Source organism: Vulpes vulpes, chromosome 12 (genome assembly GCF_048418805.1).
Source record: "Vulpes vulpes isolate BD-2025 chromosome 12, VulVul3, whole genome shotgun sequence".
NCBI lineage: Eukaryota > Metazoa > Chordata > Mammalia > Carnivora > Canidae > Vulpes > Vulpes vulpes.
Window position 1 is genome coordinate 148679910 of NC_132791.1, and position 15672 is coordinate 148695581.

Here is a 15672-nt window from a genome sequence, read left to right on the forward strand (position 1 = left end):
CCTGTGTCTCTGCCTCTCTCTCTCTTTCTCTCTGTGTGTCTCTCATGAATAAATCAATAAAATATTTTTAAAATAATTTAAAAAACGTAAGTTACAAAAATTATTAAAAAAAAAATTCTTGAGTATAAAGCTGTAAACCCTGCCCTCCAAAAAAGGATTTCTCTCAACCACTCACCTGGCTATATTAAACATTTCTAACCAGCAGTATTACCATATGCTTCAAGTTTTACATCAAATTAGTTTACATTACTAACAGTGAATTATTGCCCTCTGCTACATTTATGAAAGTTTTTGCTTTTCTTTAAATAATAGCATGACTTTTGGGGCACCTGAGTAGCTCAGTTGGTTAAGCCTTGTACTCAATTTTAGCTCAGGTCATGATCGCAGGGTTGTGAGATCAAGCTGAGGGACATTCTCTTTACTCAGCAGGGAGTCTGCTGGAGATTCTTTCTCTCCCTCTCCTTCTGCGCCTCCTCACCATGAGTGCATGTGTGCATATGCACTCTCTCTCAAATAAATAAATAAATCTTTAAAATAAATTAATAAATAATAGTATGACTTCTTTTCCCTTCACTCAAAAACCTGTATAACCTGAACAAATGAATTTCCTAACTTTAAGCCTTAGAATTCTATAAGTAAAACTGCAAACTGAAAAATATTTCTGAGTATAATGTTCTCAATGGTGCACATGATTTGAAAATAGTCACAATAACATCTGTAAAAGGAAATTACACAAATGGAAGAAATAGAAATTTTTTTTTAATTCTTTTTTTTAAATTTTTATTTATTTATGATAGTCACACACACACACAGAGAGAGAGAGAGAGAGGCAGAGACACAGGCAGAGGGAGAAGCAGGCTCCAGGCACCAGGAGCCCGACGTGGGATTTGATCCTGGGTCTCCAGGATCGCGCCCTGGGCCAAAGTCAGGCACTAAACCGCTGCGCCACCCAGGGATCCCAGAAATAGAAATATTTTTATTTAACTTCATAATTTTTTAACTTCACATGACTTGTTATTTATGTTTGTATGTGTTAATTTAGAAGAGGGATTGGTAAAGAATGGCCCATAGGCCAAATACAACATGTGGCCTGTTTTTGTACAACCTGCAAACTAAGAATGGTTTTTACAGTTTTGAAGGGTTGTAAAACAAAAAAAAAGAAAAGAAAAATGGGCAACAGAGCCCTTTATTTACCATAAGGCCTTTTACAGAAAAAGTGCTCTGATCCCTGGAGTACAGAACATAATATCTTCAAGAGTAGAAACTAAGCTTTTATAATTATGCTTTTATACATCATACCAAGCAGGACTTGATATTATTAACAAAACATGGGACACCTAGGTGGCTCAGTCAGTTGAGTGTCTGTCTTTGGCTGAGATCATGATCCCAATGTCCCGGGATTGAGCTCCGTGTCTGGCTCCCTGCTCAGTGAGGAGTCTGCTTCTTCCTCTGCCACCTTTCCCTACTAATGCTCACTCTGTCTCTCTCTCAAATAAATAAATAAATCTTTAAAAAAACAAAACAAAAAAAGCAATCCATTTAACAACATTAGGTAAATACATTTCCATTTGTAAGCATCTGGCCTATACAATATTAAAGCCTATTAACATGCAAAAAATCTTATAATAATTTCCAATTTATATGATTTTAAATGTAATAAACTTATTATAACACACTATATTTGGATGGCATATTAATGATTCCATACACAACATGGGTCACACAACAAATAAGACAATTTTTTTTTAATTAAGCAGTTTCATAAAAGGCTGAGGTATAGTGAAATTTGACTTTCAACTTTTTTCTAACTACTCTGAATGTCACAGACCCTTTACTCTTACTATAATTATAATATTAATAGTCCCATACATTTACAATTCACAAGAATTTGATGTGTGCAAAGAAATGCTGAAAACATCAATTTTAGCTCTTGACATTTCATTACACTATCAGTACATTACAGCCCCCAGGTTACACTATTAAAAAAAAAAAAAACTATAATGTTATGCATGCTCCAAGGTTGAAAGAGTTGTTAGTTTTTAGAACATTCCGATAAGAGACCCTGAATATCTATACCTATGAACAAGAGGAAAAATTTGTCATAGATAAATGTAACTAGAGTGCAATGTCTTGTTTTTTCCTTATTAGCAAATGAAAGCTTCCTTATAAATATACTCAAACAATAAGACTTGAAAAGTTCCAATTATATGTATGCACTGCAAAAAACAGTATCCCTGAGCCTAAGGACCTCTGTCATAAGATAAAAGAGTTTAATACAATTTTACCTTAAGATGTGAGCAACCACAGCTGGTCCATACCAATCTCCGGCTTTTTTCCCAGACTTCTTTCCATATTTTATTAGTTGATGTAAACCAAAGAGAGCCAAAGGGGAATCACCAAACCAAGAGATGATTTTCCTGTGATAAATTTCATTTCGCATTTCATGATCATCAGAATGTCTCCTGATTGTTTCCTTCTGAGAAACTGTAGGGGTATTGAGTTCACTTTCCCCTGAAAGTGATGCTTCAAATGATGCAGTAAATTTTTTAACAGTGTTGGAAGTCCATGAGTCAGAGTCTGAATTTTCAATGTTCAAAGCATCAGGCCAGGTCCAAGCTATAGTAGTTCCAAAGCAAGGTTTCAGATCTTTTAAATAGTTAGATTTTAACAATTCTACTAAAATAGATAGCATTTAAAGTCATATAGATTACTAAACTAAAATAGTAAACTCAGAAGCAGCAAATTTCTAGAGACAAAAGGTAGATTAATGGTTGAATATGGCAAGCAGGGTATTGGGAGTGACTACCAAAGGGTATGAGGTTTCTCTGGGGAATGATAAAAATGTCCTAGAGTTAGGTTATGGTGATGGTTGCGAACCCTGGAAGCATACCAAAAACCACTAAATTGTTCACTCTAAGTGACTAAATTATGTCATGTGAATTATAAAGCTGCCTAAAAAAAACCCCAAAAAACAATTAAAGGTATGAGCACAGAAAATATGGTAAAATATCAATAATGTTTACTTTTGAGTGATAATATTATTCTCTGGAGTTTTCTGTTGTTTCCAAATTTTCTAAAATGGGATTATATTACATATGATCAGGAAAAAAATAACCAAAATGAAAAAGAAAAAAATGGTAAACTCAAGTTACAAATAAACAATTCTGGAAAATGCGTTTCTTTCTTCTCTTTTCTTTGACAGTGCTGAAATCGAATGAGGACTTTTGTACTCCCTTACCAGTAATGCTTATCAGACATCCAGTGTTGACTACAATTTACATAATGACTAACACTAATGAGAGAATAACTTCATAATGTGGATTTTGTTTTGATTATATGTTAAAATAGAAGTCTAACCACAGAAGTTTTAATTTTCTTTGTTTTTCTCTCAAACAATCCTTTCAAAATAACTCAATTACGTTTAGGGAGTAAAATCAATTCTTTAGTAAATGAAAAGTTAATAAATAGAAGTCATTAAAGATCAAAGATCCCACCAAAACCAAATATATTCACTACTTCAGTTTTTATGATAAGATAGTTCCAAGCATCCATGTAATTTTAACAAAATGAGTCACAGATTCAGAGAACTCGTTAGGACTTCGAAAATTATCCTAATTCTTGTCCATGATTGCACAAAACTACAAATAAACCATCTTAGAGAAAGTTTAATTTTTTTCTTTATATTATCTGTACCACTCTTGAATAAACATTCTAAATAATTTCATCAATAATACCTACAGAAAGGTTATCAGATATGTGCCATGCCTTGCATGTCTAACACTTTAAAAATATGGTAATGCTTAGTAATAACCATATATGATAGCCTAAAATAGTTAACTAAAAACTTCCTACAAATGTACAAATTATAAAAAATGGACTAATAGAAATGGTAAGAGTTTTTATTTTTTAAAAAGATATATGTAAGAAGAATCAATTACATTTTGGGGAATCTAGGAACATAATGACCTTATTATGAATATGCCTAGTCAATTTAACTGATTATAATCATATTTGCAAAGATAAAAATATTTTAAAGCATTATGGATATGTAGAGAGAAAATAAAGAAACCAGTTTAAATTTCTTAAGATTTAAATAATGTAAAAACATCAACTAACTGCTCAAAGTCATTGTTGTTGACTGCTCAAGATTTATTGAACTGGGGCAGCCTGGGTGGCTCAGTGGTTTAGCGCTGCCTTCAGCCCAGGGCCTGATCCTGGAGACCCAGAATTGAGTCCCCCCTCGGGCTCCCTGCATGGAGCCTGTTTCTCCCTCTGCCTGTGTCTCTGCCTCTCTCTCTCTCTCTCTCTCTCTCTCTCTGTGTCTCTCATGAATAAATAAATAAAATATTTTTTTAAAAAAGATTTATTGAACTGGAGATAATCCAGAGAAGTCAATCAAAAAGAACTAAATAATAACACCAAAAAAATCCAAAGGCTACTAAAAAATTGTAGTTACATATAAGTCATACCTAGCCTACTTCAATAAAGTTAGAATATGCTAGCTTAATTACAACTTTCAGGAAACATCAGGAAGTCAAGAAATTAACCATAGAAAATATCTGCAGTTTACAAGCTGGAGTTAAAGCAAACAAAGATGGGATCCCTGGGTGGCGCAGCGGTTTGGCGCCTGCCTTTGGCCCAGGGTGCGATCCTGGAGACCCGGGATCGAATCCCACGTCGGGCTCCCAGGGCATGGAGCCTGCTTCTCCCTCTGCCTGTGTCTCTGCCTCTCTCTCTTTCTCTGTGACTATTGTAAATAAATAAAAATAAAAAAAAAAAAAATTATAAAAAAATAAATAAATAAATAAAGCAAACAAAGAGGCACCTGCGTGGCTCAATCGGTTAAGCCTCTGACTTGATTTTGGCTCTGGTCATAATCTCAGGGTTCGAGGATCAAGCCCCACAGCTCTGCACTGGGCATGGAGCCAGCTCAAGATTCTCTCTTTCCTTCTTCTTCTGCCCCTCCTCCCCAAACAAAAAACAAAAAAAAAAAACACAACCCCTCCACCAACAAACAGAGATTTGATTTACCTCTACCAAGAAAGTGCAGTATGAGTCCTTGAGCCAGTAGCATCTGGCCAGTTCTTAATGTGCAGCCCCAACCACAGTCTGTCGTGAAGGCCGAGCCTTCTATTTGAGGAAATTCTTCCCTGTAGGTCAACCATATTCTTGAAATAAAATCTTTACGAAATTCTTCTACATTTCCCGCAATTACATGATCTTCTATTGTACATCCTGATCTTGCAGGTAACAGTTTATTTTCATCTACAAAATAAAAATATGAACTAAAGTCTAAATATATGCAAAGAAACTTCAATAATGCTATTATGTCCCCATCACTGTCCATCAGATATGGAGTCTATTACAGTTTTTCTGATACTTTTTCTCAATTTCAATGAAGATATATATTATTCTGCCTCATCAGACTGTTAGGAAAATCAAATGAGAATGGATGCGGAAATGTTTTGTACACTCTTAAGCTAGCTAATAAAAGGTGTCATCAGGGCAGCCCGGGGGGCTCAGCGGTTTAGTGCTGCCTTCGGCCCAAGGTGTGATCCTGGGGTCCTGGGATCGAGTCCCGCGTCTGGCTCCCTGCATGGAGCCTGCTTCTCCCTCTGCCTGTGTCTCTGCCTTTCTCTCTCTTCTCTCTGTCCCTGATGAATAAATAAATAAAATATTTAAGAAAAAAAAGGTATCATCAGTAATATTGTTAATAATATCCTATATTCCAAATATAATCAACTCTTTTATGAGGGGTTAATATAAAAATACCTTTTCCTTTTGCCTCATTTGGCTCAGGATATACATATTAGTGCTCTCTAAAATGAGATCTGCAAATAAAATATCATGATTTGTCAATATGTAAAGATGAATGTAATCACATAAACTAGTTCTAAAGATCAAATAAAATGTGCACATTGTACTTATTATCATGAATATTTATACTCAAGTTATAAAATCAAAACTAAGAAGCTAAAGAGTAAAATATGAAATTCTAAAATATAGTTATCCTTTCGCGTTGAAATAAAATTTTCTTTTTTTTTTTTTTTTATGATAGTCACAGAGAGAGAAAGAGAGAGAGGCAGAGACACAGGCAGAGGGAGAAGCAGGCTCCATGCACCGGGAGCCCGATGCGGGACTCGATCCCAGGTCTCCAGGACCGCGCCCTGGGCCAAAGGCAGGCGCCAAACCACTGCACCACCCAGGGATCCCTCTATTTTTTTTGAAATAAATTTTTTTAAAAACTGCTCCTACCCACGTCTTTTTTTTAGAATTTATTTATTTATTTATTTATTTATTTATTTATTTATTTGAGAGAGACAGAGCGCACCAGTGGTGGGAGGGGCAGAGACAGCGGGAGAAGCAGGCTCTCTCCTGAGAAGGGAGCTCCACAAGGGGCTGCATCCCAGAACCTGAGCCAAAGGCAGATGCTTAACCACCCAGACGCTCCCACATTTTTCATTTCAAGAAGCTTTTCTAAATTTATTATCTGTAGTACAGTTTCTATGGGAAAACTATGGTCACTATTTGCCCAATAACAAAACATGAGGGCTCAAATGAACTAACATTCCTTGATTACTCTCTCAAAATGAACTGACATTACTTGATTACTCCTAAAGAGAATATCTTAGAAACCTTTACAACCTCAGCATGCAGCACAGTGCCTAACACAAATAGATCCTAATAAATGTTTCTTGTTTTGGGTAGCTGGACAGGTGGATAGATAAATTTGCCTATAACTCTCAATTCCAAGGAGTTCTATTTCCACTATCCTTCTGCAGGATGTTAAAGCAATTTTATCACGCTTTTATTCTTTATCCTTCCTGCATCTATCCTTCTTCAAGCTCATTCTGAAAAAATTACAATCACCTAAACTTCATAATATTCAGCTTAATGGAGCTAACTTGTGGCATACAGTTTCAATGACAATACAAAGAATGACTGCCAAGCTCCCATTATCAATGAATCTCTCTCAATATTTGAAGTAATTACAAATAAAAATGCCTAGAAATTGAACATGGCCCTACAAATATGTCCAAAATGTAAGTAAATATAAAATCCTTTTTAAAAAGATTTTATTAATTTATTGGATAGAGAGAGAAAGTATGCGCACAGGTGAGCACCAGCGTGGGGAGAGACGGAGGGAGGAGAAGTAGACTCCCTACTGAGCAGGGAGCCCGACTTGGGGCTCCCAGGACCCTGGGAGTATGACCTGAGCCGAAGGCAGGCACTTAACCAACTGAGCCCCCCAGGTGCCCCATTAAGTGTAAGATTCTTAAATTTGATAATTTGCCTATCATTTCATTTCTACTAATATTAGGACACATTTGCAAAAAAAATTAAATTATTTTAACTAGGCTAAATCTGGCATCTTTCAAGCTTTTAAATTTATCTTTCTACCTTTCCTGAGCTACAAACTCTTCACTTTATATAATTCTTCCTTCCCAATGTAAGATATTATGTTGTGCATTGTTTTTTTGTTTGTTCATTTTTAAATAGTTTATTTATTTATTTATTCATGAGAGACAGAGAGAGAGAGAGAGAGAGAGAGAGAGAGAGAGAGGGAGGCAGAGACACAGGGAGAGGGAGGAGCAGGCTCCATGCAGGGAGCCCGACGTGGGACTTCATCTTGGGTCTCCAGGATCACACCCTGGGCTAAACCGCTGAGCCACCAGGGCTGCCCATGTTGTGAATTGTTATGTCAATATTTGTAGTACAGGGGCTCCTGGGTAGCTCAGGCAGTTAAGCCTCTGCTTTCGACTCAGGTCATGATCTCAGCATCCTGGGATCGGCCTGCTCAGGGTGATCTCCACTGAGTGGGGAGCTTGCTTCTCCCTCTCCTTCTGCCCCTCCTCCCTGCTCATGCTCTATTTCTAATTAATAAATAAAATATACTACAAATAATATTTATATTATATAAATCCAAGTGGTCCTGCCAGGTAGTATTATCTTGACCAAATATCAAAATTTAATTTTACAGGTTATCTGTGTGAGAAGCAATTGAGGATTTTATCTCATTCTAAGTAAGCTTAATCTTTTCACAGATACCATGCCCCTATCTGCTAGGATTTTTCTAGGTTTTCTCTGAGATGATTCAAGACATGATAGGCCCAGAAACTTTTAGGGAAAAATGTAATTTGAGGCTATCTCTAACATACCAATTCTATCATAGGGGCCAAAATGATTTAACTGTAAATTGAACAAAGATAAGGATCTCTCCCTAATTTTTGAGCTGAGGAATATCTACAGACAATCAGTTTAGCCTTAAGAATGAAAATAGTACATGGACAAAAGGAAAAAAGGAACTTTTTTAAAAAGTAGAGAGTAAAAAACTTTTACTAAAAGTAAAAGGCTAGAAAATAAAAGCTTTTTCTTAACTTTTTCTAACTAAAAGAGATCCCTGACTTTTGCCTAGGGATCTCTTTGTAGAACATTAGAAAAGGCATTAAAGTAAGATATCAAGTGATCTTATTCTGTGTGCTATTGCTTTTTGTACCCTGTCTACTGTTTTTAGGGATCAGTGTTGCTCTAGATTTTGCCAGAGTTATGCCCAAATGTTGTGGAAATAATATCCCAGAATTTGGAATTTTTTGAATCACAACTTTTAGTTAAAAATGGCATGCACGAAGAAATGAGGACTTACACAGAGCTCTATCACTTAATTTCCAGAAATCTGAACACTTTTTAGATCTCATTCTGTTGGGGCACCTGGGTGGCTCAGTCAGTTAAGCATCTGCCTTCTGCTTGGGTTGTGATCTTGGGGTCCTAGGATCGAGCCCCACATCGAGCAACCAGCTGAGTGGGAAGTCTGCTTCTCCCTCTCCCTCTACTCCTCCCCTGATCATGCTCTCTCTTTCTCTCTCAAATAAATACACACACACACACACACACACACATAATCTCATTCTATTACTGATTGATATTTAAAGTATTTTGTCTGACTACAATGGGATTGAATTAAAAATCAATAAATAATGCAAGAAAACACTACAGACACTGTTGTCTATATGTTTAGTTTTTCAAAATGTTGAAAAACTAAAAACAAACCAAATGCTCATCAATAATACAATGAATGATTTGTGGTAATTCATATAGTGGAATATTATGCAGCAATAAAAATAAAACTAGAACTACCGTAACAACATGGACAGTTCTTAAAAATACAACCTTGAAAGTCATAAGGAAGTAACAGAAATAAAATATAGTTTGATTCCATTCTCAAAAAGATCAGAAACAGGACATTCAAAATCACCGGTGACATTGCAAATAGCAGGATTTTTTGGCATGGGAGGGCTATAATTGGGTAGAATAAGCATACAGAGATTAAAAATTACTCAAATACCATACGATTTCACTCACATGTGGAATCTAAGAAACAAAACAAATGAACAAAGAAAAAAGAGACCAAGAAAACAGACTTAGTTATAGAAAACAAACTGGTGGTTACCTGAGGGAGGTGGGTAGGTGGATGGGTGAAATATGTTAAGGAGATCAAGAATACACTTACTGTGATGAGCACAGAGCAATTATCAATGGATAGAATTACTGAGTCATCATATTATACACCTTAAACTAATATAACACTGTATGTTAACTATACTTGAATTAAAAGTTAAATAAAGGGCAGCCCAGGTGGCTCAGCAGTTTAGCACCACCTTCAGCCCAGGTGTGATCCCGGAGACCTGGGATCGAGTCCCGCGTCAGGCTCCCTGCATGGGTCTTTGCCTGTCTCTCACTCTCTCTGTGTCTCTCATTAATAAATAAATTTAAAAACCCTTAAAAATAAAAATAAATAAAAATAAATAAAAGTTAAATAAATAGGGACACCTGGCTGGCTCAGCAGTTGAGCGTCTGCCTTCGGCCCAGAGTGTGATCCAGGAGACCTGGGATTGAGTCCCACATGGCTGAGTCCAGGCTCCTGCATGGAGCCTGCTTCTCTCTCTGCCTGTGTCTCTGCCTCTCTCTGTGTGTGTGTCTCTCATGAATAAATAAACAAAATCTTTAAAAACAAAAAAAAGTTAATAAATAAAAGTAATGTTGTATTTTTCCTGTTGAGTACAGTTTTGTTACTCTCCTTAAAAGTGTATACACAAGGTTTTTATCTTTTCTATGTATGAATTCATAATTTCAAAATTTTAAAAATTTAATATAAAATTATTAAAGTAATAAAAGTTCAGTATTTATAATAAAAAAATAATACAAAGAAAAAAATTTTTTAAGATTTTATTTATTTATTCATGAGAGACACACAGAGAGAGAGGCAGAGGGAGAAGCAGGCTCCATACAGGGAGCCCGATGCAGAACTCGATCCCAGGACCTCAGGATCGTGGCCTGAGCCGAAGGCAGACGCTCAACCACTGAGCAACCAGGTGCCCTGAAGAAAAGGGCATTTTTCCCACTGGATTCTGTCCTGTCATACACCCCAGCTTGGTGCTGAAACAGATACTTGCTACTTTAAAGAGCAGTAGGTGAAGATAAGGCCAACATGCTAAGATTAGCAGAGTAGGAAGATGAATAGAGCATGAGCCCGTGATGTCACAGAGGCACTGAATTAACCAACCTAGTGCCATTCCTACATAGGACTTCTGCTTGTGTACCTTAATACATCCCCTTATTGTTTTAGCTATTTTGAAATGCATCCATTAGCAATCTTTCCAATTTGGTCTCCTTCTGTAGTTTTATAGCAGCCTGTACTTCTGCTCCATCACAGATACCCTTATGGGAATAACTTTTGTACTTGTTTGTTGGATGTCTCTCATCTGCTGGACAGCAAGCTCCTTGAGAATAAGGACTGTGCCTGTCATACTTTCAGCATTAACTCCAGTGCCTGGCACATTATAAGGCTCTCAATAAATATTTGTGGAATAAACGAATAACCTTATTCATCAAATTCCTTACTACTGAATCCTTAAGTTGTTTCCAACTTTTTATTTGCTAAATAAAATATTTGCTTAAATGAAGCTACAATAAACATCCTTGTACATGTGCTGTCCACAAATACAGAGAACTTCTCTGTAGTAAATACTTAAAGGTCAAGTTGCTGGGTCCTAAGTTGTATGTATTTCCAATTTTTCTAAGTACTCTCAAATTACTCAGGAAGAGGCTGTACCAGTTTAAATACGCTCCCATCAGCAGTGCTTGAGTTCCTATTTCTTCAGTCTTGCTAATATCTGCTATCATGAAACCTTTCCATTTTTGCAAATATGATGACTAAGAAATTTGCACTCCCTTTATTACTAGCATAGCATAGCATTTGGCCATTCAAATTTCTACTTAAAAAGCACCTGACCTGTTCATTTTCTTGGCTCATTTTTTTCCTGGGTTGTTTATGTGCTTCTATTAATCTGTAGTTCATTATTTTGGAGACTAACATTTTATTTAAGGTATAGATGGAAAGAGAGAAAGATGATTGTGTGATACACACACAGAATATCTACACACACAAAAAAGAGGATGAGAGTGTGCAAATATCTTCTCTTTCTGGCTTGCTATGCAACTTTGGTTTCTTTTGTCATGTAGATATTTTACATTTGTATTTGGTCAAATTGATTGATATTTTCCTGTATAGGCTGTATTTTTATGTTTTATATAAGAAGTTCTTCTCTGGAGTGCTTAAGTGGCTCAGTGGGTTATGCATCTGACCTTGGCTCAGGTTATGATCTCAGGATCCTGGGATTGAGCCCAGTGTCAGACTCCCTGCCCAGTGCAGAGTCTGCTTGTCTCTCTCTCTGCCCCTTCCCCCTGCTCATGCACTCACTCTCTCTCTCTCCCTCCCTCAAATATTAAGTAAAATCTTTAAAAAAAAATAAGAAGCTTTTCTCTACCACAGTGTCATAACCACTAGCTCCTTAAAACAATACAATCTGGCCTTGATGCATAACACAGACCCACATCAATAAATGTAGGTTAGCTGCTGTTCTTTTCTACCTTTACCAACTCTGGTGAAACTACTCTCTCAAAAGTCATCAGCAATTTCTCATTAACAAATCCTACAGCCTCTACTAAGGTTATTTCCTACTCGACCTCTTTTGAGCATCGGGCATTTTGTCCAACTCCTTCTTCCTGAAAGTCTCTTTCCTTTGGTCTCTATGATAATATACCATTGTGGGTCTTTGTCCTACATATTGCCTGTTCCTTCTTAATTTCATTCACTAATTCTTCCTTATCAGGATATCCTTAAAGATGGATGTTCTCCACCTGTACTTTCCATCAATGTGACCTTACCCATTGGCCTCAAATGCCACCCCTTTGAAAATAAATACAAATCAACTCTAAATAGTTTACTTCATTCAGACTGTTCATTTCTAAATAGTCTACTTTAAACACTACATGTACCCCCAAACCCATGCTTCCTTCAGTATAGCACATTTGGTTACTAATACACCTATCATCCAAGATAATAGTTTTTAAGTCTTCTTTACCTCCTGTCTCTCATGTTACTAAACCAAATCATTTATTAAATGGTGTTGATACTATCTTAAAATATCTCAAATCCATCTCCTCCTTTCCATTTCTACTACCCTATATCAGAGTCATTGTATCTTGCCTGTTAACTGACTTCATTTTTTTTAAAGATTTTATTTTTATTTATTCGTGAGAGACACAGAAGGAGAGAGAGGCAGAGACACAGGCAGAGGGAAAAGCAGGCTCCATGCAGAGAGCCCGACATGGGACTCAATCCCAGGACCCCAGGATCACTCCCTGGGCTGAAGGTGGCACTAAACCACTGAGCCACCAGGGCTCCCCTGTTAACTGACTTCAAATCATTCTTCTGTCAGTTATTCTTCTAAAATATGTATTTAGTTATTATTATTATGTGCTCCTTCTGGGCAAGATCAATGTCCTAACCAGTACATTCTCAATATATGATTACTGAAAATAATCATGTGAAATTTGGCATTCTGTTGCTCTAAAATCATTCTAATTAAGAAACCAACTGGGCACTCCCACTCTCTATATCTTGAAAACTTAGTAAACTTACTTATGCCCCAAATTCTGTGAGATGTAGGAGTCCAAAGCTAGCCCCCAGGATTTCTGCTAGTTCTCCATAGCTTAAGCTTTAATGGTCCTCCCTGCATCCAGCCACTGCAATGAGTTGTCTTCTTCATTCCACATGTCAAATTCATCCCCTTTCCAAAAGAACTCCTCCTAGAGGGATCCCTGGGTGGCGCAGTGGTTTAGCGCCTGCCTTTGGCCCAGGGCGCGATCCTGGAGACCCAGGATCGAATCCCACGTCGGGCTCCCGGTGCATGGAGCCTGCTTCTCCCTCTGCCTATGTCTCTGCCTCTCTCTCTCTCTGTGTGACTATCATAAATAAATAAAAATTAAAAAAAAAAAAAAAGACTTGCAGTTGTCTTAAAAAAAAAAAAGAACTCCTCCTAGATCCAGCATTTCATAGGCTTAACTGACTTTACTTAAGATCAGGGGATGTCAACAAGGGAATGTCTCAATAGACATGCAGCCTCCTACCACCATTCTAGCTCCTCTCTTTTCTCCCTCCAGATCCCCACATCCTCTCCATCCCTATATCACCACTCCTAAACCAAAGCAAAATACAGTTGATCCTTAAACAATGTGGGGTTAGGGGCTCCAACCGCAACCCTGTACTCAAAAATCCATGTATGACTTTTGAGTCCCCAAACACTTAAACTGATAGCTTATTGTTCACCAGAAGCCTTACCTGATAACATAGTCAATTAACACATATTTACATGTTATATGTAGTATATACAGTATTTTTACAAGAAGTTAAAGAAAATATTAAGAAAAAAACAAGGAAGAGAAAATACATTACTATACTTAAATACATTAAGTATACATGTATACTTACATTACTAAGTAATGTAAGTAATGAAAAAGTAATGAAAATACATTACTATACTGTGCAGAAATCCACATATAAGTGGACCTGTGCAGTTCAAACCTGTTGTTCAAGGGTCAACTGTAGTCTTCTCTATTTGTCTCATTCATATGTCTTACAATCATTTACTTTTTGTCTCTCGAGTTGAGGACCCCCAAGAGCCTACTACAAGGATCAAAGTTCAAAGTATTTCTTCCAAAAAACATATAGTGCTATCCTTAAAAAAAAATTCTAATAAAGGGTGCCTGGCTGGCTTAGTCAGTAGAACATGGGACTCTTGATCTTGGGGCCACAAGTTAAAGCTGGGTGTAGAGATTACTTTTAAATTTTTTAATTGAATTTTAAAAATTCTAATAACTTTTTCTCCAATTTCCTATATCATGACTCATACTACTTAGGATGCTTATATGTACCAGGCACATCACTAAACCCTTATGAAACAATTATCCTTAATACTTAGGAAGAATAAATAATTTGCTTTAAGTAACAACTAATTAGTAAAAAGAGCAAAAATTCAAAGCACCTGTCTAACTCCAAAGCCCATATTCTCCTCTGCCTATAAACAAATGACATAACTTTTTAGCATAGCACTCAAGAAGCTCTCCATTATTTGATCCGTTTCAGTATTCTCTCTCACCACACCAACACTGGACATCTCTGTTTCTTAAATATACTCTCTAATACCTTGTGCCATTCTATTTACCTAAAATGCATCCCTTCTTCGTCCATCACCTTCTTATTCATCCCTCAAGAATGATGTGAGAATTCAATTAGTGAAACATGTAAATTACTTAAAATGCTGCCTGGCACATTATAAATAATAAATGTTAGCTGTTATTATTACATTTACAAGGTTTTAGAAAATTGCTGATAAATGATATGCCAAAATAGGTCAACCAAAAATAAAACCTTTGATAATGAATAACATACTCTCACGCACATTCTCTCCCTCTCTCTTACACATACATGCACATTCACACAAAATACACACTCATACACACAAAACCAAGCAAAGACATACAGTAGAAAAAACACCAGTAGTGAAGTGAGACATAGTCTTGGTTTAAATTTCAGCTGTGCCATTTAATGTGTGTGACTTTGGATAAATTACTGAAATTCTCTAAGCTCCTGTTTCCATACTCATTATGGTAAGGATATCTGAATCAACCTCGTAGGCTGGTGGTAAGAATTAAAGACATTTTACAAAGAGCTTAGCATGATGCTTGACACATAGAAGGCACTCATTAGGGGCACCTGGGTGCTCAATGGTTGAGCATCTATCTGCCTTTGGCTCAGGCCGTGGTTCTGGGGTCCTGGGATGGAGTCCTGAATCGGGCTCCCCACAGGGAGCCTGCTTCTCCCTCAGCCTATGTCTCTGCCTCTCTCTCTGTGTCTCTCATGAATAAATAAACAAAATCTTTAAAAATAATAATAATAATAAAGTTACCAGAGAACTTGATAAAAAATATCAATTCAAATCATATTTACTTATTAGCACTCATACTATTGTTAAGTCCAAAACTATGAGGGATATAACAAAAGAAGTCATATTCTCATCCTCAAGGAGTTTATTAAGAACCCAAATCAAAAAAAAAAAAAAAGAACCCAAATCATACGGCAATATATTTTGTGTTACATAAAACACAGGCTCTTAAAAGAAATATGCCAAAACACAGGAATAAAAAGTAGTATGGTGGTTGCCAGAGGCTAACAGAAAGAAGGTTGGGGAGTTACTGTTTAATGAGTAGAGTTTCAGTTTCACAAGATGAAAACTTCTGGAGACAAATGGTAGTAATGTTATTAGTACAATA

The 15672-nt window shown here is 36.6% G+C and overlaps 1 protein-coding gene across 7 annotated transcripts in view; it reads right to left on the bottom strand.

Annotated features, from left to right (window-relative positions):
• ATG4C (autophagy related 4C cysteine peptidase) overlaps positions 1–15672 on the bottom strand; it is an 85664-nt gene that overhangs the window by 36711 nt on the left and 33281 nt on the right. For 6 of the 7 annotated variants that reach the window (XR_011995970.1, XM_026006943.2, XM_026006944.2 and 3 more), the window contains 2 exons: positions 5032–5265; positions 2286–2616 (listed from right to left, as the gene is read on the bottom strand). Coding sequence is in view for 6 of the 7 variants with exons in the window: in XM_026006943.2 (XP_025862728.1) it covers positions 2286–2616; positions 5032–5265 (565 nt within the window). In the remaining variant the exon portion in view is untranslated. Of the gene's footprint in view, positions 1–2285; positions 2617–5031; positions 5655–5772; positions 5832–15672 lie in introns of all 7 variants that reach the window. The other variant, XM_072730735.1, reaches the window with a different exon arrangement.